This window comes from Echinops telfairi, unplaced genomic scaffold (assembly GCF_000313985.2).
Source record: "Echinops telfairi isolate 266 unplaced genomic scaffold, ASM31398v2 ScPeMD7_2;HRSCAF=8, whole genome shotgun sequence".
NCBI classification, from domain to species: Eukaryota; Metazoa; Chordata; class Mammalia; order Afrosoricida; family Tenrecidae; genus Echinops; species Echinops telfairi.
This window is the reverse complement of record NW_022103898.1, coordinates 68138055-68162568: the sequence shown is the minus strand read 5'-3', so window position 1 is coordinate 68162568 and position 24514 is coordinate 68138055. Positions and strand designations below refer to the sequence as shown.

The window sequence follows — 24514 nt, the reverse complement described above, 5'->3', positions numbered from 1 at the left end:
CCCAGAGAGTCAGGGGGCTCTTCGGGTGTCTTTGGTGAAGTAAGACAAGGGGAGAGAATGGATTATCGCATCATCTTCCTGCTGCTGTATAATATGTCCTGTATAATATGTCCGTGCTACAAACAGCAGTCAACTTGATTTCCATAGATCGCAGGTGCAAAGATCACTCAATACCATACTCAGAAAACTAGAGCAGCACCTTTATTTTATACATACAAATAGTATAAACGTCTATTATGTAAGAGCTGTGTTTTGTTTACAATATATTATATTGCTTCAAGCCAATGCAGAGTTCATACATTATAAGCCCTTATTTTATTGTGTTTACAATATATTATATTGTTTTAATGCCACTACTACAGTGTCTTTGTTTGCTTGCTTACTTTTGTTTTAATATCAAATTCTCTGGAATAATGGTAATGTCAAAATATATTGTTTTCAGAATTAAAATAGTAAGAACAATTTTTAAAAAACGCGAATATCTAAATACATGACATTAGGATTTGAGACGGTATAACTTCAGCACCGTTCACGGCTTCACCCAAACCCTTGCCACTTCTGCATTTTTGGCAAAATTTACTTTCTCTAATGTTCCCCAGCCCTGGGACACCACAAATGTATTGTGATTGTGAAAATTATCTGCCAACTACACACTGAAAAGGCAACATTTTAACCTGATCAACTGACAATATAAAATCAGTTCCAAAGCACTGAAACAAGAAAATCTATACCATCATGCTACAGATGTACTTAGAAAACTTAAAAGGAAGAGTAAATATCAGCTCAGTGATTTATAATGAAGCTAATAAAATTCAGGCCAGTATTCGTAACTGTAATGAACATTACTTGAACATTCAGCACATGAAAGGTTAGCAAAGGCCATGAACTTGGTGTAACTTAAAACGTTTCAGATGTCGAGTTCACCAGATATAATTGGATTCAGGTGGATCCTGGCGGTCCTCGGTCTTTTTAAGTGAAGGCGTGTGCTGCCTGAGCCGGGCGCTCACTGGCCTGAGGGAATGCACCAGGCTGGCTCCGTACCCTGCAAAATGATTCACAGCTCAAAAGAAAAGAAACTACAAAAACAGGCTCTCCTGTACCATCCCAATGAAACCCATTTTTCCGCTTCACCCCAGAAAGACCACAGTGGGCACAACAAGCTGCCTGAAGGAAGAGGCGTTACAGGTTCGAGAACTCTGCTGGGGGAGGAGAGCAGGGAGCAAAATGCTCCGAATTAACTCCATCGAGTCTACCTGCCACAGACTCTCTGACCTGCTAGCTACATCATGGCCATGCAGGAATTCATAAGGCCAAGTTTGAATGACTGTGAGGGAATGAGACTGCTGCGTGCGCAGGGACTGCTGGCGCTCGGGCCCCTGAGGTCTTGATTCCGGCGATGCTTCTGCAGAAGGTCGGATGGTAATTTCCTCTGCATTGCAAAACTAACCAAGAGGAAAAAAAAAAAAAAACTAACCAAGAGGGGAGGGGATTGACTCAACTCAACATGGCAAAGCCCACTCTTCTTGTAGATCCCACAAGCCAGCGTGGCTATTGCATGGAAACAAAATAGGAATTTGATAAGAATTCGGGGCTTTTAAGGTAAGGTGACCAGACATCCTGCTTTTGGCGGGACAGTCCCGATTTTTAACAATTTGTCCCGCGTCCCACGACGTTTTAAAAAAGTCCCGATTTTTGGAAAGAATCCACGACAAGCTAGGGTACACAGTTTTCAGCTGCCATGTGGCTATTTCGCCAGGATATGAATTTTATCAATGGTGTCCCGCTTTTGTCCCGCTTTACCAATGTTAAAATCTGGTCACCTTATTCTAAGGGGTCACTGTCAATGGGAGGTGGAAAGTGGGTTTGGTGGGTGTTGGTTATACTCGTTAAAAGAAAGAGTTATGATTGGAATCAACTCCTTGTCAATGTTGAAAGTAGGCATTCTAACTATTTCGAGCTAGTTATAGGTGGATTGTGACACTGAGTTATACAATTGAAGAGCCATCCAAGGCTTCCCTTCTTTTAACGTGTGAAGCTTTAAAGGTGAGAGGAAAGAAGTCTTAAAGGTTTTCCTGGTCGTGACTCAACCCTACCCATCCCCTAAAACGGATCCAGGACAGAAACTGTGTTTTAAAAGCCTGTCTCCATCTTCCTATGCTTGAGAGTCAAGGTTGGCATTTCATTTGTCCCATTGGGGTTTTTTAATGGAGGGACGCCATTAAACAAGCACTGCGAGCAGAATCCTTTGTTCCTGCCTGAAAGCATTTCTTTGAACTGTCAGCATGCAGGCTAGTAACTCAATGGAATGGGCAAAGTAGGAGCCATCCCTACCATGGCACTTTATATTTATACATGTATATTTACATATATAAAATGTTTAACAATCTACCTAGTATGTTATATTAAATGTACCTCATCCTTTCTAATTTCGAAATTGGGGGCTTATATTACATGGTTGGCATTATGTTACTCTGCTGGAGTAAATCCCTACCATGCTGCTTGCTCTGCCACCCATGCAGTACAAACCTCCCTGATGGCCAGGGTGACCCTAAGCAGCAGGTTGTCTCCAGCATCCTCTGCCCTACTAAGATGCCTGGGTGCCAGGGACCTCCCATCAGGTCACTCCACAGGGAGTCCGTTCTTAGCAGAACTCTGTGCCTCAGAATTCCCTTGTCATCTCCCTCTAGTCAAAACACACCCCATTCTTTCAGCTTCATTCTGTCTGTGAGTGTACATAATGGTCGACAGTCTCTCTCAGAAAACACAGTACTGGGGCATCTTCCAGATGCAATGCTTTGATCTGACAGGCGGATATTGGTGTCAAAAGATTCTAGCAGCATAATTCACAAATGGGGGCAGTATTTGTGAACTGGCTCACGGGTACATGAGGGTCTCCTATTTATTTCCATTTCGGAAGAGAAACCAATGTGCATCCGCATGGACATTACCCCTTGCTTGTCTCTTCACCACTCTTGGTACCCACCGGGTCCCAGATGTGGGTCCCGGGAGACTTCTTCAAATGTGCTCTGGGCTGTATGATCATATCTTGGGTCATCCCTGGGCCCAAGGACTTCTGGAAGATTAGACTGGCTAGGAGAAACCTGTATCCAGTTCAGGGTTCCATAAAGAGATCAGTTTATTATTTTCCAAAACAGCTCCCAAGAAGGCTAGTCTCCTAGGGATTATTTAATCTAAATAAGGTTTTCCCCCTGTGTCCTGGAGGGCTGCCATTCAACCATTATTCTCTGAGTAAAGAGTTATTTTTTCAGAGGTACTGTACTTTTATTAGGTTGTGCTCACCTGAAGCCAATTTTATTAACAATTCAGTCAGTTCAGTGGGGGCAGGGGGTAAGAAATAAATGGTTTAACAGAGCTAGGCCAACTACCAACTTATTTTAAAGTAGATAAATAAATACATACACACATACACAGGACAGTGCCTTAGAAAGTTCATGGAACAATTCCACTACCTTTTCATTCCATTTTTCATGAACTTTTTGACTCTCCCTTGTACATTTATTATATGCACTTGGAGTAACATAATGTCAACCATGTAATATAAGCTCCCAATTTAGAAATTAGAAAGGATGAGGTGTAAATGTATAAACATTTAATGTAATATACTATGTAGATTGTTAAATGTTTCTATATTTGTGTGTAAATATAATTTAAATGTATATGAAAATTAATTCCTCCTTTCAGGACCCCAGCTGGTTAAGGATCCCCTGGTGGCTCAATAGAAAAGCACTTCACTGCTAACTGATAGGCTGGTGACTCAAAACACCCAATGGCTTTGCTGGACAAAGACCTGTCATCTGCCAGCTTTGAAAAACCCCTGGGGCAGTCTCATGAGTCAGAATTGACTCAGGACACGTCAGCCAAACAACAACCCAAGGACTTGGGTCCATACTCAGTGGGATATACCACCCCATATACTACCATTGTTCTAGAATAGCATCTGACGGCAGTCGGTGATGGATCCTTAGCCGTTGGCGCCAGGCGAGGAGGAGTGAAAGGATGGGCTCCCCAGACTGGCTTCCACTCACTTTTATTGCAGTGTCGTCCGTGCCAGCCTTCTTGACACTGGCATTTGTCGGGTTCATGGCAGGTTCCGTGTGCTCCGCAGCCAGGCTCACAGACAGCTGGGACACAGCAGAGACAAAGCTTTATTTCCCAAGCTTTCCGTTCCAGAAGCACCCAGCCACTTGTCCTGTGGTTTACAATGCCCTCGTGTTGGCTTCATCCCCTGATTCTCTTTCCTTAATCTCCAGCTATAGGTCAGCTTTGGACTTTGGGGGGAAAGCTCGGAGTGCTCTGACACTGTTGATATTTCCCATTCACAAAAGACACTAGCAAAGTTTTGAAACGGGTAGGCAAGAGAAATTGATTTTCCTTAAGGAAAATAGAAGTTGGATTAAAATTTGGATTATAGGTGTGAGTGTGTGTGCATGGACTTCATTCAACTCTTTTTGGTCCACATCCCGGAAGCAGATGTGCTCATGAAGGGTGGACTGTGAAGCCTAGGCACTATGCCATAGCCCAGGAGTTATGTAATAAGAGACCACTGCTAGTCTAATTACCCCCTAACCAAGATTGATGATGTGTATGGAGTACTTACGCTTTGAACAGAGGTCTCCTTGGTAACCTTTGGAGCACTTGCATTTACTTTTACCAATGCATTTACCTCCATTCCGACAGGGCTGTGGGCATTTGCCTGAAGTCAGACAAGAGTACAAATCAGCAAGGGACACACTGTCTCTTCAAGAGGTGGTGACATTTTACAAGGGAGCCACAGGCTTTGAGAAAAGAAATGCTTTTAAAGAGCAGTTATTTCCATGCTACTATGGTTTTATATGAGCTTCCTCTTTGAAAACCAACCAACAAACAGGCTACTTATGATTTTAGATCTGTATCTTTTTAAAAATCATTTTATTGGGGGTTCATACAACTCTTATCACAATCCATATATATATCCATTGTGTCAAGCACATTTGTACATTTGTTGCCATCATCATTCTCAAAACATTTGCTTTCTACTTGAGTCCTTGGTATCAGCTCCTCATTTTCCCCCCTCCCTCACCGCTCCCCTCTCCTTCATGAACCCTTGATAATTTATAAATTATTATTTTGTCATATCTTACACTGTGTGACGTTTCCACCCACTTTTCCGTTGTCCATCCCCCAGGGAGGAGGTTATATGTAGATCCTTGTAATCGGTTCCCCCTATCTACACACCTTTGCTCCACCCTCCTGGTATCGCCACTCTCACCACTGGTCCTGAAGGGATCATCTGTCCTGGATTCCCTGTGTTTCCAGTTCCTACCTGTACCAGTGTACATCCTCTGGTCTAGCCAGATTTGTAAGGTAGAATTGGGATCATGATAGTGTGGGGCGTGGGCGGTAGGAAGCATTTAAGAACAAGAAGAAAGTTGTATGTTTCATCGTTGATACCCTGCACCCTGACTGGCTTGTCTCCTCCCCATGACCCAAATCAGAATCGTGTTTATATTACCTTTTAATAAACATGAGAATATGTTAACTGAGCTATATCTTTCTGGAAATGACTGACAGTTCCTGGTCCCTGCCAAGTCATCTTTTCCCGAGTTCTGAGTTTTCAATACCACCTTTCCGAAAACTAAGCCTTCAATTAACCCAAGCAACATCTGTCTTCACTGAGGAGACTCGGGAAAGCAGGGTTTGCTTGCGGATCTTGTATCTGAGGAAGCAATGCTGGGAACTCGGGTGGAGGGATGGGAAAGGTAAACCGGGAGTGTAGGAGAGCCCACACAGCGGTGCGTGGGAGCTGGGTCCTGTGCTGTGGGTGGGTGACGGGTTGATCTTGCTGGGTCGGTCCTTCACGGGGACTATGTGTAGACTGCGTCCTCGAGCTGTCTGACTGAGCAAAGGGACTTAGGGACGAAGGGACTTAAAGCAGTGGCTGTTGACTCAACTTAGCCTTGTGACCACCACACTTGTCTGCGTAGAACCGTATTTCACCGGGTTTTCAGTGATTGCTTTTTCCAAAGTAGATGGGCCACCAGAGCTTTCTTCTGAGACATTCCTGGGTGAACTTAAAACACCCTTTGTATAGCAGCTGGGCACTTGTGCACCAGCCAAAGACTTCTGAGGGGAGGGAGTACCTGTCTACTGTTGGTCAAGGGCATGCTTCCACACCGAGACTGGGGGTGGGGTGGGGGTGGGGGACAGCAGGTCCCAGAAAAGCCTCTGAGTGAGAGTGAAATAAGTGTGCAGCAGCTAAGAGGAGGTGCAGTTGGGTGTGGCTGTGTCAAACTGGAAGCTGTGGGAATGGCTGGAGCAAACGGTTGGCTGAGAAGGTATGAGGCAGAGTATATGCCAACACCACAGCGATGTGTTTTTCTGGGATGTCTTCGGTCCTGACAGTGCATTCTTCTTTTTCTTTGCACCAAATGAGTGTTGCTACTGTTTTCATGGTTCTTTGACTCTTAGATGTATTTTTTGTTTCTTACTCCAGAGTCTATTCATTCTAGCCTCTGTAGTCTACAATTTGCCATCCTGAAAGAGCTGTCAAGGCAAAAAGATATAGTACAGTTCATTCAGCCCTGAAGCCATGTTTTATCATTGGCTTACTACTACCAAGAGAGCAAGCAACCATTATATTTCAGTAGAAGACGACTTTGGATTTGTGGTTGGTTGGTTGGTTGGTTGGCATTGTTGTTATTTCTCTTGTTTTCACTTGGATAAAACTCATTACAAAGGCCTCTGGATCAACCTCAAACCACAAACCCACTGCCATTGAGTTCATTCTGACTCACAGCAACCGTATAGGACAGGGTAGAACTGCCCCGGTGGGTTTCTGAGACTGTAACAGGAGCAGAAAAAGCCTCAGCTTTCACCTGCAGAGCGGTGGTTGGTTTCAAACTGTGTGCCTTGAGGTTAGCACCCCAACTCCTCGCCCAGTAAACTGTGCGCTCCTTAGCACTATTCTTCAGTCTGTAGTGTGTTCACAATGTCCAGATGTAACTTTGCTTGATTTATGCAGAGGGCCATCTTTTGGGGTAAGAGGAGAAGTCATTTTAGCAAATGATTATCATTTAGGAGCCCTGGTGGCACGGTGTTTACGAGTTGGGCTGAAATCCACAGTCAGCAGTTCAAAACCATCAGCTACTCCATGGGAGAAAGAGCAGGCTCTCTACTCCCGTTAACAGTTTAGTCTTGGAACTACACTGCAGTTCCACACTGCCCTGTAGAGTCATAAGTCGGCATCAACTCAATGGCAATGAGTTTTGAGTGTTTTATTTTCATTTTGGAGTTTCCTTAATATTCGTCAAGCATAGTACTTGTCAATAAATATATATTAGTTTGCTTCTCTGAAGGCTTCATTTGGCCATAGGGGGGGGGCGGGGCTTAGAGAATGAAAGGTAGGTTGGTTTGGAATAAAGAGTTCATTCATTCTGCTTATGGCCTCTAGAAACAGAAGGTCTCTGATACAAAACATGCGGCTGGTCAGTCAACAACTTTGGAAGACCCCCATTCTAGATCTGCCAAAATTATATTTGTCAACAGATACATCTTCTAGATAAATTAATAGGAAATATATAAATCCCAAGGGCATACAAAGGCATCCTCGCAGGAAGAGAACTAAATAAAGATCCATTAATATGAACACATATAGGATGCAAAGTCTGAGACTAAGTATGGAGAGAGAGTTGACAGGTGGTAGGGTCATAGACATCTTCCATCATGGAAGACTTATTAATAAGAATAGAAACCACATCCTGGCAGTTATTTGAATGTTCTCTGGAGTCCTCAGAGGTATTTCATTTGAGCTCCATGAAATGTGGTTCCTTCCTCTACTACGCCCTCATGGAGGGTACCAGAACCACAAATAAATTAGAGGCTGGCAGTGAAAACGAAGTCAGAATTTTGGCTCCCCAGCTGTAGAAGTGATGGTTGTACCAAACACAGTGCAGATACCATGCAGCTGGAAATGAGGATACTGACCAAGTTTCCTCGGACACTTGTCAGGAAAGAGACAGAGAACACCTTCAGCAGATGGGTCACGTTCCTCTGCTCCATCCTTGGCAGGGCCCTGTGCTGGCTCCTTGGTCATAAACTAATCTTGGATTGGTTAGCTCATTTCGGAGTTCAGTAGGTTAACTGAGTTGCAGAGGTCACCTTGCTGGTAAATGGAAGAAGTCATTTGGGATACTGATTCCCCAAACATTGACTATTCACCATACTACACCCTTACATGTATATGATTTATTTTTTATTAACGAATGACATGCATATGTTGCTGTGTGCCTTTGAGTAAACCTGACTCCTAGTGACCCTACAGGACAAGTAGAACTGCCCCCAAGGCTGAAATCTTTCCCAGAACACATCACTAGGTCCTTTCTCCTGGAGAGCGGCTGGTGGGTTTGAACAGCTAACCTTTCGAGAGTGGCAGAGTGCTTAGCCATTGTACTACCAGGGCTCCTTTAACAGATGTAGCAAGAAGGCATAAAGTGTACTGATCTTACATTTACAAGCAATTTTTAACATTAATAAGCACTCATATATCCCTCTCCAATTGAAAAATAGAACCTTTCCCACAATCCATGAAGTCCCTTCATGTGAGGAACCACTGTTTTGATTTCTACTGTCAACCCTTAGTTTGATGTATACTTGAACTTCATGGAACTAAAATTCTGCAGTATGCACTCTATTTGTCGGGCTCCTTTTACTCAACAGGATGTCTGTGAGATTGAGTCATGGAGTTCTGTGTGTGTGCTGGAAGCGCACCCTTTGTTATTACAGTCAACACACTCCTTTCTTGGCGCTATCTTTTTTGCGTAGGTTGGTTCTTACACTCAGTCTGACCCAGACTATCTGGCAGTACCTGGTAGGTAGAAACCCCTCTAGGTCTGCAGGTAAGGGGACAAATCCCAACTATTCCAAAGCTCTGACCTCCAGTTCCAGATTTGAAACCATGGGCTTGAAATAATAAAGGAATACAAATCAAAAATGAGAAACAACACAACCTATGACATAATCCAAAGGCAGACATGACTGAGGCAGACAGCATCTAAGACAGCAGCTTTCAACCTGTGGGTCAAGACCCCTGTGGGAGTCAAAAGACCCTTTCACAGGGGTCACCCGATTCATCACAGTAGCAAAATGACACTTATGAAGTAGCAACAAAAACAATGTTCTGGTTGGGGGTCACCACCACAGGAGGACCTGTATGAAAGCATCGCGGCATTAGGAAGTTGAGAGCCACTGCTCTAAGGGGAGCTGGGTCATTCTTGCCTCGCCATCAGCCAACCTAAGTGGTTGCTGAACCGACGACGGCAAGCAAGCTACTTGTTTAACACCCAGCCAGCCTGTCGTGCTCCAGGGGCTTCACGCACGGGCAGTTCTCAAAGAGTTAGGTCACGTTTCTAGAAATCCTTGGGTGGCCCAAATGGCAAAGCATTCAACTAGTTAGCCCAAAGGTTGATGGTTCGAGTACACTCGGAGGCCGCACAAAAGACAGTTCTAGTGATCTGTTTCTAAAGAGCACGCTGAAGAACCCTAGGGAGGGATCGCAGGTTTCAGCATTCCCACCCCACCCCCCCATAAAGACCCCCCAAAACAATCAAGCAAAAAAGAAGCAGCCTACGGACACCAGTTCGCTGCAACACTTATGGGGCTTCCATAAGTTGTAATCCCCTTAACCACACAAGATGACCTTTCTAAGGTACCATGGAACCCCGCAAATCACAGTGTCTTGAAGAAAGGAGAATGCAGAAGGTCAATACTCACTTATTTCACACTGTTCTCCCTGTAGTCCCGGAGGGCAAATGCACTTTCCAGGGTAGAAACAAGTACCTCCATTAAAGCAGGTAGTGGAGCAGTTTGCTGTCAGAACAAAAAACAGTAGGTTAAATCTAACAAACACTTCACCTAAAATGAGATGGGACCTAGACATCTGATACTTGCCTACTTCCTTGGTTGTTTCACTGATACAACTGTGTGACCGTCTACAGACTCCAATAACATAGGGTTCTACAGACACTATATACTAACTACTCCTAAGGGTTTATATCTTAGTGAAAATAGTGCTTTCATATATTTTTATTTTTATTAATCACTTTATTGGGGGTTCATACAGCTCTTATCACAATCCATACATACACCCATTGTGTCAAGCACATTTATACATTTGTTGCCATCATTGTTTTCAAAACATTTTCTTTCTGCTTGAGCTCTTGGTATCAGCTCCTCATTTTTTCCCTCTCTCCCCCACCCTCCCTCATGAACCCTTGATAATTTATAAATTATTATTAATTATTATTATTTTTTCATGTCTTATACTGCCCGATGTCTCCCTTCACCCACTTTTCTGTTGTCCATCCCCCTGGGAGGGAGTTATATGTAGATCACTGTGATTGGTTCCCTCTTTCTCCCCCCACCTTCCCCTTCCCCTCCTGTTACTGCTATTCTCATTATTGGTCCTGAGGGGTTTATATGTCCTGGATTCTCTTGTTTTCAGCTCTGATCTGTTCCTGTGCACATGCTCTGGTCTAGCCAGATTTGTAAGGTAGAACTGGAGTCACGATAGTGGTGGGGAGGAAGCATTAAAGAACTAAAAGAAAGTTGTATGTTTCATCGGTGCTATACTGCACCCTGACTGGCTTGTCTCTGCTTTCATATATTTTTCAAAGTATCTGTGTGCTTAAAAGGAGAAGAATGTTGCAAATCTGGTAAAATATTTTTGTTTTCTTTAAAAACCAAAAAAATCAGAGTGTGGGATGAAAATCTAAACTGAGCCATCAAGTTGATTCCAGCTCAAAGAAGCCTGACCTAGGATTTCCACAGCTATAAGTCTTTATGGGAACAGATAGCCTCATCCTTCTCCTACAGAGAGGCTGATGAGTTTGAACTGATGGTCTTGTGGTTAGCAGTCCAACACTTATGCCACAGGGCCATCAGAGGTCCTGGGCAATAGAAGTAGAACAAAACGAAAAAGGAAAAAAAACCAACTTATTTTGGAATAGCTAAAAAAAGGAACTAAAAACCCACACTCACTGCCATTGAGTCAATGCTGACTCATAGCAACCCCCTGTGGGTTTCAGAAACTATAACTTTTTAAAAATCATTTTATTGGGGGCTCTTACAACTCTTATCGCAATCCATATATACGTCCATTGTGTCCAGCACGTTTGTACATTTGTTGCCATCATTATTCTCAAAATAGAAACTATAATGTTTTATAGGAGTAGAAAACCCAGTCTTTCTCCCACAGAGAAGCTGATGGTTTTGAACTACCAACCATGCAGATCACAGCCCAACACCAAAGCATTACACCAACAGGGTCCCTAGCTACAAAGGGAAAGAAGTCATAAATAACAGGATTTGACAAGAGAGAATAAGATAGACACCCCCCCCACCCCTGTCCCCTGGAATAGAGGTCATCCTATAAGAATTTTTTTTAATTCCTGACACAATCACTGAAGACAAAATGGGTGCCTAAGCAAATGTCATGAAGAAAGCTGATGGTGCTTGGCTATCAAAAGATATAGTGCCTGGGGTCTTAAAGGCTTATAATTAAGCAAGTGGCCATCCAGCAGGGAAACAACAAAGCCCACATGGAAGAAGCATGCCAGACTGTGTGATCATGAGGTGTCGATGGGAAAAATACATAACCAACTCAACGTGAAAGGGCATGGATGCAATGGAGACCCAAAACTCACCTGCAAGGTAATTGGACAGTCCCTCTCAGAAGCACATGGACAGGATGATAAATCCAGGGTGCAGTATGAACTGGTGAACCACATAATTATCTACTACTTCTTAGATATGACAAAATAATAATTTATAAATTATCAAGGGTTCATGAGGGAGGGGGGAACGGGAAGGGAGGGGAAAAAATGAGGACCTGATGCCAGGAGCTTAAGTGGAGAGCAAATGTTTTGAGAATGATGAGGGCAATGAATGTACAAATGCGCTTTACACAACTGATAATATGTATGGATTGTGATAAGAGTTGTATGAGCCCCTAATAAAACGATTAAAAAAATATTTCCTCCCCTCACTATTAAGGCTGTTATTTGTTTTACCTCGTTAATCATGTTAGATTTGCGTATGTTCATTTGCATATTTAAGATTGTTCAGTACATGAATGTCAAGATAGAGAACCCTTCAGCAACAGTAACAGAAGTAATGGTTCCTGAGGGGATAGGAAGAGAGGGGGAGTCGGGGGAGGGTTATGTGAACTGATAGCATTGATGATTACATAACTCCACTGGATGGGATTGAACAACAGAATTGTATGTGAATGGATATATTGAATTGTAAAAGATATGTCAATAAAACAATAATAATATTTTTTAAGACTTTAATGATGTTTCGAGAAAGAATTACTTCTTTCTTATGGCAGGATAGACCACAGAACCTCCTGAGAGAGTGGGCAAGCCTCAGTGTACAAACCAAAGTGCAAGCCCCAGTCATTGCCATCCAGTGGATTCTGACTCAGAGTGACTATGCAGGGCGGAGTGGGACTGCCTGGTCGGGCTCCCCAGTCTGTAAATATTCATGAAAACAGATTGTCACACCTTTGCCCCATGAAGCAGCTGGGGGTTCGAACCACCCATCTTTCAGTTAAGAGCCAAGTATTTAATCACTGGTGCCACCGAGGCTCCTGTATGAATCTGAGGGAGGCAGATTGCCCAGGTAGTAATCACACTGTTTTTGATTCATCCAAAACCTTTTCCTTCCTTCTCTTTCAATTTCTGGAATTTCACTGCTTGCTGTACATAAAACAGAGCGATCAGCGAAATGAAGCTCAGGAAAGAGCCAATATTTAAAAACAGAAAATCTAGCTCATTCTGGCAAAGGAGATTAAAACTAGAGCTTGGAGGTTCAGCAGCTCCGTTTATATGGCCTATTTGTTCTCATTCCATGTAAGACAGACAGACCTACATTGGCTACAGATGAACAAAAGCTAAATAAAACTTCTAGTAGGAAAATCAGAAAGGAAATCCAAAAATTATAAAGGTATGTTTTCTTTGTGGGAGGAAAAAAAAGCCTGACAAAAAGTTCTAGCAACGTCAAGCTTCTTAAGTGATAAACGTTGTGTTTAAAATCCTAAATATTGCCCTGATGAAGGTCACCCTGTGCTGGCTTTGGCAACATCAAGTCTGGATGTAAACGGAGCCAGCAGCATCGAGTGTAGGAGAGCCGGTTTTCTGGGCCTCCGCTTTGCTCTTGCTGCTGACAGTAGTAGTTGCTTTTGTAAGTGTGTCCTAGCTCCCTACTGTCCTTGACAGAAACAAAACACACAGCAGTACCTGTGCTTGCTTGCCCCGGGCTCTACCTACACTTTCTTTGACTCATGAGTAGAATGGAATTTGAACAAGTCCAGGAGAGTCAAAATGCGACCTTGAGTATGTACATCCCACCTGAATTTCAAGAACAGCTCAAGAATCTATTTGACTCATTGAACACTAATTACACAGGACCTGATGCGCTATAGGATGGCATCAAGAACAACATCCAGGAAGAAAGCAAAAGGCCATTAAAATTTTTTTTTAAAGAAAAAAGTAGATATCAGAAGAGACTCTGAAGCTTGCTCTTGATGATAGAGTAGCCAAAGCAAATGGAAAGAAGAATGAAGTAAAATAACTGAACAAAATTTTCCAAAGGGCAGTTCAAGAAGACAAAGTAAAGTATTATAATAAGGTATGCAAAGATTTGCAGAGAGAAAATAAAAAATGAAAACATGCTCAGGATATAACACGCAGAAAGAACCACAGTAGTAAAGAAATCAAATGACATATTGCACTGGGTAAATCTGCTTCACAAGATCTTTTTAATGAACTGAAGAACAGGGATATCGCTTTGAGGACCAAGGTGCGCATGACCATGGCATTTTCAATTGTCTTATATGTGAAGGTTGGACAATGATTAAGGAAGTCTGAAGCCGAACTGATGCCTTCAAATTATGGTGTTGGTGAAGGATATTAAAGGTATTATGAACTGCTGGAAGAACAAAGTAATCTATCTCGAAAGAAGTGCAGATAGAATGCTCCTTCTGAAAAGACGGCCAACTTCCTCTCACATACTTTGGAAATAGTGTCAGGAGAGACGAGTCCATGTTGGAGGACATTGTGCTTGGTAGCGAGTGAGAGAGAAAAGGCAGACTCTCCAGGCGGATTCATTGACACAGTGACTGTGACGGGTTAAAACTCAGTTGCTCACAACTGTTGTGATGTGGCTGGCAAGGCTGGGCAGTGTTTCATTCTGAGGGACATTGGGTCGCTATGAGTTGGGACAGACTTGATGGCACCTGAGAGCAGTAACATGTCTTCTAACACGTAGTACTGAGCTCAAACTCCCTCCCGGCAATAAAACTCTATTTTTCAGAGGGTCCACACGCCTCCGGGATAATAAAGGCATCCTTTGGTTGAGCTAGTGAAGAACGTTATTTTTTAAATAGCCTCAGATCTCCAGTGAGACCAAGTGGAATTTCAACAAACTTTCTGAAAGAAGTAGAATAATAAATGACTGAATAAAAAAAGTAGGAATATTATCTAAAAGGCAAAGTATTTCAAAATGTTGCAAGTACTAGAATAAATATAGGTGTATCCCTTCAATAAGTACTGTACAGTGTTTGTGATACCATATCATGAAGAAAAACCCCAATGGACATTCTGTTGTGCAAACCACACTGATCATGACCACCTTACACCCACAGGCCCCTTGGGTGGTCTCTGTCAGCCAGTGTATACAGGAGCTCTGTATATCGACATCTCTGAAGGTTTCATTCTATAGTATATTTCAGAGGTTATATGGGTTAAATTCTGCTTTCCTGAATTCCTAATTTTCAAAAAAATTTAATTAAATACAAAGACATTTCATAATAAGGCATTCGGGCACTGGCTGTTAATCATTATTAGTGTTGTTAGTGCTTCATCTTTATAAATATAACTATAACTGTAACACTATGGGGCTTTGTTCTTGTTTTTTAATACTATGGGGTTTTTTGTTTGTTTTTTAAAATTATTTTATTGGGGGCTCCTACAACTCTTATCACAGTCTATACATCCATCCATTGTGTCAAGCACATTTGTACATTTGTTGCTATTATCATTTTTGAAACATTTTCTTTCTACTTGAGCCCTTGGTATCAGCTCCTCATTTTTCCCCTTCCCTCTCCCAACCTCTCTTCCTCACAAACCCTTGATAATTTATTAATGTTTTTTCATGTCTCACACTGACCATTGTCTCCCTTCACCCACTTTTCGATTGTCCGTCCCCCTGGGAGGGGTTATATGTAGATCATTGTGGTCGGTTCCCCCTTTCTCACCCACACTATGGGTTTTAAAAGAATTTTTTTTTATGTTTATGAAGTATAGAGATGCTTTCACATATTATCTCAATTAACTAATTGAACTCAACTAGCTTAATTCCAAGTTTAGAGATGGGCAAAGCATGGCCCAAACCAATATGCTGCCATCCAATCCAGGCTGACTCACAGTGACCCTATGGGGTAGAACTGCCCCTCTGAGTTTCTGAGACTGTAACTTTTTATTTTATTTTTTATAATATGCTGTGCTTCACTTTATTTCTTCTTGAAGAAGCAGCACTGTTTTTTGTCTTTGGTTTGTTTCTTTCCACCACAAATTGAATGTTTGTGATAACTCTACATCAGGCGAGTCTATTGGCACCACCTTTCCAATGCCATTTATTTCCAGGACATGCTCCTGTTGTGTCTGTGTGTTGACACCACCACCATTAAGCAAAGATCACAAATGTACTTTGATTTTCCAATCCTGATAGTACTAATGTTTACTTTACACTAAAGTCTATTAATTGTACAATAGCATAATGGAAAATTTCGAGACTGTAACTCTGTATGGGAATAAAAAGCCCATGTTTCTCGCGAGGAGTGGCTACTGGTTTTGAACTGCTTGCCTTGCAATTAGCAGCCGAATGCATAACCACTGTGCCACCAGGGCTCAAGGGAGATCAACTTGTGGGAGGCCTTAGTTATTGTAGCAGTCAGTTTTACTCTAAGTGATACGCCTAATTTTTAGCGCTATTATGAAGAGTGATGGTATATTCAACTTACTTTAATAAAAAATTTTAAAACAAAGAAGGAAGCAAAAAGGAAGGGAGGGAGTTAAAAATAGAGAGGGAAAGGAAGGAAAGAAAGATGGACTGAAAGGAGAAGGAGGGGGTTACCTTTATCACAATTGACTCCATAGAATCCAGGTGGGCAGATGCAGAAACCAGGAGTCACACAAAGCCCTCCGTTCATGCATCGTGGCGTGCAAAGGGCTAACAAGGAGAGAAAACCCCGATTTAGGCCAAACTGCATTTGAATTGGGACCATGTTAGAAATGTCAACAATACAACGAGTCTATACTTTCAAGCCTTCTCGTTGACTCTCAAATGGTCTCTGACTTTGAATCCAAGTTTCCTATGTTAAATTGGACTCTATTTTAAACTACATCTCAGCCAGTCACATACAAGAGAATGTTTTCATTATTCCATTTGTATACCTGATTAACTTTTGTCAGAGTCATGATGTTAATGAAGATACTGGCTCCCAAAATGGTACGTATGTCCTCTCTGCCTTTTACGTCCTGGGTCTTCCAATTCCAAAATAAAGGCAAATAAGAAAAGATTCTTATTTCTTTTCGATGAAAAATATTTTCCATTCTCTGGTCAAATAATCTTTTGTGTGTAAGAATCTGGTGAGTAATGCTCACCTTCTTGTTTCTCTCTTTTTTCTTTTTCATAGAATTCACTTAAAAGTCATTTTCCTGAAATGGATATACTTATTATACAAATTATCTTCACCCGTCTCTTTGCTGCATAACTTCATAACTCTGTTTAAATTTAATAAGTGTGGATCAAACTGCTTTCTATTAGAAAAGAACATTTCAAACCACTGCAAATTCTGGCCTTTTAAAAGTTAAGTTTCAAGGTGTAAGAGTTCTAGCTCCAGTTTAAGGGAGGCATAAATCCTCCAAACTTTAATGAGATTATGCCTAAGTACAGTGTGTGTGCTGGTCGACCCTGTGACTAGAGAACAGATTCTACAGCGCAGTTCTCTACCTGGTCACTGCAGCTCCAATTGAACAGAAACCCATTTCCAAGCATTGAAAAATGTTCACTGCATCATGTTAATGGGACCAGAAATTTAATTTCAGGGATGTGCTTAATTACACGCGTGGGCTCTGTTGACGAAGCACCTGTGCCAATCCCACGCTTATTAGGAATGAACCAGGGAAGGCCAGATGGGCATACTTTACCTTTCTCGCAGTGAGGCCCGTAGAATCCATCAGGACACGCGCAGATGCGTCCCTCGTTACACAAACCGCCATTCCGGCACCCTCCGGGGCACTCGGCTTCAACAAGGAGAAGCAAGTCTCAGGAGGATGTTCTTTGGGTCACATTAGACAAGTTACAGCCAATGTGAGGAAGTCCTTCTGTCTCCAGTGGCACGGCTTACTTAACACAAACACACTTACCTTTCTCTGTCGAACAATCGCTTCATTCTCTCAATAGGACCTTTCCCTTTGAGGACTAAGGTGCATCTGACCCTGGGCATTTTCAGTCACCCCGCAGGCCTGCGGGATCTGGCCAGTGAGGAAGGAAAACTGAAGGGGGGTCGATGCTCTGGGGTGACGGCGGGGCTGGTGGAATGACTGGACCTGCCGTGGCGTGGCAGGAGATGGAGCACCGGTCCTGGAGAAGTATAGTCATCATGCTCCTTGACACAAGGAGAGCACGCGTTCGTGTCACTGCGGACACGTCACTTTAGACATGGTATCGGAGAGAAGCAGTCCCGGCAGAAGAACGGCAGGCTGGCTAATGAACAGAGGCCACCCAAAATTACAACTTCCTCCGTGCTACTGCGGGTAACCATCGTGGCTGCAGTGGGCACCAATGGGCTCCATGGTGGCATAAGACAAAGGAGCCTTGGTGGTGAGTGGTTAAGTGCGTGGCTGCCAACCTAAAGGTCTGTAAGAGAAAGCGGGTTTCCATAAAGATTTGTAGCCTTGAAAACACCACGAGACAGTTCTACGCCGTCCTACAGAGTCAGGGCAAGTGGGAATGGACTTGTTTGGGTTTGTAAGCCACTTGTTAGGGGCCACTGAGTCAGTTCTGGCTCCTAGGGGCCCTGTGGACAACACAAGGAGACACTGCCCAGGCCTGTGCCAGCCTCACAATTGTTGTTATGTCCGAGCCCATTGTTGCAGCCACTGTGACAATCCATCTTGTTGAGGGTCTTTCTCTTTTACGCTGTCCCCTTTCCTGGGACTAGCCTCTCCTGACAACCTATCCAAAGTGCATGCCGAGAGCATTCTGGCCGTACTTCTTCAAAGACCAATTGGCCTATTCTTTTGGCAGTCCATAAAACGCAAAACTCAGCTGCCCTGAGTCATTGCTGACTCATAGCAATCCCCAGTGAGTTTTCCGAGACTGTAACTCTTAACAGGAGTAGAAAACCCAGTCTTTCTCCCACCGAGGTGCTCGTGGTTTTGAACTGCTGAGCATGTGGATTGCAGCCCAATGCATAACCACTTCACCACCCGGGCTCCTCTTGGTAGTCTATGGTACTTTCAATATTCTTCGCCAGCACCATAACTCAAATGTATACAGCCAAGAGTCACACTACAGGAGCCCAAAAGCCCCTGATAAAGTGAAGTGGGTGGTTCCCAGCAATATCCAGACTAATGTCCATGCAAAAATTCCCTGCTAACTACATGTTTAAGGCTAGGTCCAGTAGGACATGGTTAACTTTCCTTAGTTAATGTCCAACTTTCACATGTATATGAGGTGATTCAAAAGACCACAGTCAACTGCACCTTAGTCCTCAAAGTAACATCGTTGCTTTTCAACACTTTAAAGAGGTCGCTAGGGCAGCTTTACCCACTGCAGTGCGTCATTTGATCTCTTGACTGCTGCCTCCGTGAGCAATGATTGTGGATCCAAGGAAGAGGAAACCTTGATACTTGTACGCCATTAAATGTTAAAAGTAAGATGTTTGCCTCCTTCTGTCCTTCTTCAAGGATAAGGGGCTTATTTAAGAAGGATTTATTCTGCTTTTAGCCCAAATGATCATTTCTGGCGCTCCTTCGATTCACCTTGTGATTGAATGAAAGATACTGTCATTCGTGTTCCTTTTCAGAGGGCACGGTAAGTCTCTGCATGTCTCTGGAGCACTGGAAGGCTCCAGAGCTTCATTTCTGTGCTAGGGAGGCTTGTAGGGGGATGGGAAAGGAGCCAGGTCTTCATGTTTAAGTGGCATCTGAGGTCTGGTGATGAGGTGCTGATGCTACTGCCCAGCAGGATCACTGGCATGATGATGTCATCCTGACTCTGGTGGAAGTCAGCAGCATCAAGCACTTGGCAGTTGATATAGACTTTTCCCTTTTGGCAGGTGACAGTTGCTGGTAATGATTGGTAATCTCGACCCAAGGAACCAGTGCAAGAAAAGGGGAGAAACCTAACGATAAGATTTTCAGGTAAGATACCCCTGAAAACCCCCAAAATGGTGTTGGGGGGCGATGTAGGAGAGAGCAAGGAGAGAGACCAATGAGAAGGGGTATTAGAATTCCCAATGTCGCAAGTGGAGGCCAAGTTGCAAAAGACTTTGGTAAGACTACTCTTACCAAACCGTGTGCTCAGCACTTCCTCCTTCCATGGGTGCAGCTACAAGTATATATCAACACACACGTGACTATAAACCATGTGACATATATAGATATCCACCACAGTAAGAGAAAGAACTAAGCAGAAACATCTGCGGCTGGTGGTGCAGTCTGTAAGAAGCTCTCGAGAACTGAAGTGGACCACTCTAGTGGGCAGCCGAGAGTGGAGCCTCGGTCCCTCACCTTCTGCGCTTCTGGTGTTCACACCCAGGCTACAGTCCTCTGGCCCTTGCTGTTTATTCATTTATGACAAAAGTGTGACGATGTCTCTCGTGTGGAGCACAGGTCTCGGTGAGCGGTACATAAGGATACAACCTCTGGCCTCACAAGAGAGCTCACCAGAAGCTCCCCGAGAGGAGGCAAATATTAATTGAATAAATATGTATAAATATTCATCTTAGGTGAATTGCAGCCAGTGTGGATTAGAGACCCACTTACACAGCTCCAGGTTTACCGAATAGATTTTTTTTTATATTGGTTGTTTTCTGATGCTGTACAGAGTTAACAAGGTTTCATTGGTATATTTTCTTTGTAGGATAAGTTATTTCTAAAAGCTTCTAGAAAAGCTCATCCATTAACACTATGTGGTGTACCCGAGACCAGGGACAACCCTTCTCTATGATTTAGAGATTCTACTTTCCATCTCCTTGTGCTTAGCAGATGGTGCAAAGGGCTCTGGTTTAGTGTCTCCCCTATTTCCTGGAAAGATCGCACCTTCGCAGATGTAAGTCTGGATGGGGGGAAATAAAAGCCAGTCTTCCTCTTTTTAAACTAGACTTCAACACCCTGTTTGAGCGCTTCTCATCTCAATATTCTTGGTGAGATTTGTGCTTATTATCATAATATTGAACTATAAGCTCTGAGCTAGACGCAGGCATCCTCCGAATTCCTCTCTCTAAAAGACAGAGAAACGACTATCGAATGGGCCTTGTCTAGGGTCTTGTTTCATACTCTATTTTATGCCTATGCATCTGAGAAACAGATCCTTCTAGTTCTATAGCACAGAGATCAGACTTGCACTTGGATCAGGCTTTCAGGGGAGGCTGAGAACTACCGTCATGCCTGAGCACATATACTGCATCCTACTCTACAGCCAAGAGTCACACTGTAGGAGCCCAAAAGTCCTGATAAAGTGAGGTGGGTGGTTCCCAACAATATCCAGACTAATGTCCACACAAAAATTCCCCACTAACTACATGTTTAAGGATAGGTCAGGGAGGACATGGTTAACTTTCCATAAGATCAGCTAGGATCTTCACTCAGATTTATCATCTGCCATTTTGTGGCTACTGGTAAGGATCTTGGAGTCTGAAAATGTGCATCTCTCTCTGTCCTGGGGAATATTACTGATCTCCCAACTGTTTCCTGATTGCTTTAGCTATCTTTGAAGTTAGTTAAACCTCACCCTGAAAAGTCCCTGGGTGGTACACATAGTTCACATACTTTTGGTGGCTAACCAAAGGGTTGGAGGATCAGGTCCACCCAGAGGAACCTCAAAAGAAGGGTCTGTCCATTTACTAGCCCCTCACCCCACCCCCCTCCCTGAAAAACAACAAAACAAAACAAAACAAAACATCTCAACCACTGAAAACCCTCTGGAGCAAAGTTCTACTCTGACTCTTTGATCATTGGTTACTGGGAGATACAGCCTAGAAGTCCCTGTATTTGGCCTTTCCATTTGTTTGATTCTACTATTAACATTTGCCAACCAGAGTGATCATGCGGGCAGCTAGTGACTCTGGCCATGGGACTTCCTTTAGTTACCCTCATAATGTCCCATGCCTTCATGAATCATGTGACACAATCTCAAGCATGTTTAAGTCTCTGGGAGCTTGGAGGTTTCCAATCTTAGTTCATGTCTGTCTTTTTGAAAGAGGAGAAGGAGAAATGGAGATAGGGGGGATAGTTGTTTGGTTATATTTATTTACTTTATCGGCTAGAGATTCAAAATTTAAATCCTTTACAAAATAGTACTATCTGTACTATTTTTAATGAGTCAGATGAAGACCCCTGGTGCCATGGGCTAACTACAAGGGGCGGAGTTCAAAACCAACAGCTAACTGCAAGGTGCGCAGTTCAAAACCAACAGCAGCTCCAGGGGAGAGAGACCTGGTTTTCTACTCTCATAAAGAGTTACAATCTTGGAAACTCACAGGGTCCATTCTACACTGTCCTGTTTGTACGGTTGCCATGAGTCGGCATCAACTCGATGGCAATGAATTTTTGGAATGAGTCAGAACCTATTAAAGGATCTCTAAACCCATATGATTATTTTTATTGGATGATGAAAAACAGTATAGTTTAATAGCCTCCAAAATCAAATTCACTGCCATTGAGTTGATGCCTTCATAGTAACCTTGCAGGCTAGGGTAGAACTGCCCCCGTGGGTTTCCAAGACTCTTACACTTTACCCTAGTAGAAAGCCCTGTCTTGAGGTGCAGCTAGTGGTTTCAAACTGCTGGCTTTGCAGTTAGCAGCCCGACGCTATGCCACTGTGTTACTTTGCCATGCACACACTCTGCCACCTGGGATCCTTAGGTCTAATAGCCTAGGTCCTACATGTCCGATTGACATGGTTCAAATCGCAGCTCCCCCACTTACTAGCTGTATGAACTTTGACAGGATCTTTTACCTCCTCTGTAAAGTGCCATTGTGAATACTGTGTAATTCAGGGGATTGGTGAGGGGAAATGAGAGAATGCACGTAAAGAATGTTTGGTGGTGTCTAGCTAACTCAAAGTAGTGCTCAATTACTGTTAACTATTACTAAAGTCAGCAAAACTCGGAGATATGACTGGGGAACACAACATTTCCTTTCATGAAAGTTGATGGAAACAACTGGCTATTATTAAATAAAGATGATTGATTGCTTACAATGCGCCAGTCACTGTTTCAGACGAAAGTTAGCTATGGAACTCTACGTAAGACGGATAGGAGGAGGCCGTTCCTTTTCATTGACTTGATTTCATAGGTCACAGATAACTTACAAATAAAAGTTACGGGCAAAGTAAGTAGCAGGTGAGCATAGTTGCCCAAGTTACCTGAAACACAGACCCAATATGTGACCTGATAGTAGCAAAGTTCACCTTTGCCCCAATTACACCTGAGTGGGGGTGGGGGGCTCCTCCTCCCGCGAGCTTTCTCTTGGCTCCTGTCAGGGATTTACCTTGTTGGCAGGTTTTAAAGAAGATCGCATTCTGAGGTGTTTGGAGAATGGTGTCGCCTTCAGAGTTCATCACAGTGACAGTCACTTCGAATGCTGCCACTCCGTCCTGTTTTCCAAGACACGGGAAACCCACTTGAACAACTAATTGAAAAACAGAGAACATATTCAGAGTTAATGGATCGATCTGATTCCAGTTGTATAGCAAGTTGACAAAGAGAGCGAAAGAACAAAGAAAAAAGGTTCCTATTTCATGATCTGATCTGCTTTTTACCTCCATTGAAATAGGGGGCCGCATTCTCATGACCCAGGCCTCCTCCACTAAACCTCACACATTACCCCAGGTGGAAAAAGAACGGATAACCCTCATCCATTTGCAACCCACTCATCAGGAATTAAGGAGTCTGCGGGGTGTTGGCCTCCCAAGGGAAGAACGATGAAGTTGTGTGCTTGGGTAACGATTTCTAGTCTCAGCAACTCTATGGAGCAGTGTGATTTGGCCCCGGATGGAGCCGTAAGGGCCCGGGGAGTGCCAATGCAGACACCACCACTTTACCCCGCTAGAGTACAAACATTTTAATTGGCTGGCGTTGCTGGGTCAATTTTGGTTTTCCTCAAAGGGGGCTGGGAGGCCAAATGAGGTTGGGAACCTGTGCCGCAAAAGGGGTCCTTGGCTGGTGTCCACTTCACGGCGGTGTGTTCGGAGTTTTTGGTGGACCCGCAGTTAGGTACTTGACTGCTGATTTACCGGTCCAGCTGACTTGTGGCTTCCACAGGGAGAAAGGGCTGGCGAGCTCCTCCCTTGGAGCACAGCCTCGGGCTCTGCTGACCGTCTCAAGGTCATGCGGCCAGCCAAGCGCCCTTCCTGGCCCGCTTCAGGGAGCGGGTCGGCTACAGGGAAGGGCCCGCTGTGGACACCGAGAGATTCCAGCCTCCGCTCCCGGAGGAAGATGGCGACCACAGCGACAAAGAAGACGACCACTCCAAGTCGTGGGTTTGCAAAAAGGAGATCTGCCAGCGGAAGAGGTCATGAAACGGAAAGCAGAGATTAAGGCCGCCAACGCGGAGAAGAACCCGCGCCGGCCGACGAGGAATCACCGTGTGCCGGACACCGGGCAAGCGTTCCTCGGGGGTAAAATACTCGGGTTTGGCAGCAAGCTCCAAAGAGAAGGCGAGGAATGACGATGAAATGAATACGCAGGGCGCAGTTACAAAGAGCTCACAAAAGCAAATCAGAAATAGTAGCCTCCTTGCGTTTGACAACGCTGATGAGGATGAATAATTGTACATATTGGGGGACTTAGTTGATGGGATATTTTTAAAATAACATTTTGTCTTTATAAAAGTCAGTCAAGTTCATTATAGAAAATATGGGAGAAAATTAATAAAACAATTCGTCCATCAATGCTCAGAAGCAAAATGCCAACCACAAAAACATTAACTAGTGATATTTCATTATTTCTTTTTTTTTCTAGGGCACAATATAGTTTAATGTTTGATATTTTACAGATTGTTTTCTGAAGGGCTTATCACAGAAAAAAATTTTAATCATTTTATTAGGGGCTCTTACAGCTCTTATCACAATCCATACACACATCCGTTGTGTAAAGCGCATTTGAACATTATTTCGTGTGTGGGGATGTGGATATAAATTATGGTTTTTAAAGCGCACACACACA

The 24514-nt window shown here is 43.4% G+C and overlaps 1 protein-coding gene across 1 annotated transcript in view; it reads right to left on the bottom strand.

Annotated features, from left to right (window-relative positions):
* Nucleotides 1–206: 206 nt before the first annotated feature.
* The window catches only part of WIF1 (WNT inhibitory factor 1), a 96835-nt gene continuing 72527 nt past the window's right edge, over nucleotides 207–24514 (bottom strand). The window contains exons 4-10 of the mRNA XM_004700477.3: nucleotides 22839–22979; nucleotides 17268–17363; nucleotides 16192–16287; nucleotides 9769–9864; nucleotides 4619–4714; nucleotides 4047–4142; nucleotides 207–1042 (exon numbers count right to left, since the gene is read on the bottom strand). Coding sequence (XP_004700534.1) covers nucleotides 921–1042; nucleotides 4047–4142; nucleotides 4619–4714; nucleotides 9769–9864; nucleotides 16192–16287; nucleotides 17268–17363; nucleotides 22839–22979 — 743 coding nt within the window. The 3' untranslated portion in view covers nucleotides 207–920. The remainder of the gene's footprint in view (nucleotides 1043–4046; nucleotides 4143–4618; nucleotides 4715–9768; nucleotides 9865–16191; nucleotides 16288–17267; nucleotides 17364–22838; nucleotides 22980–24514) is intronic.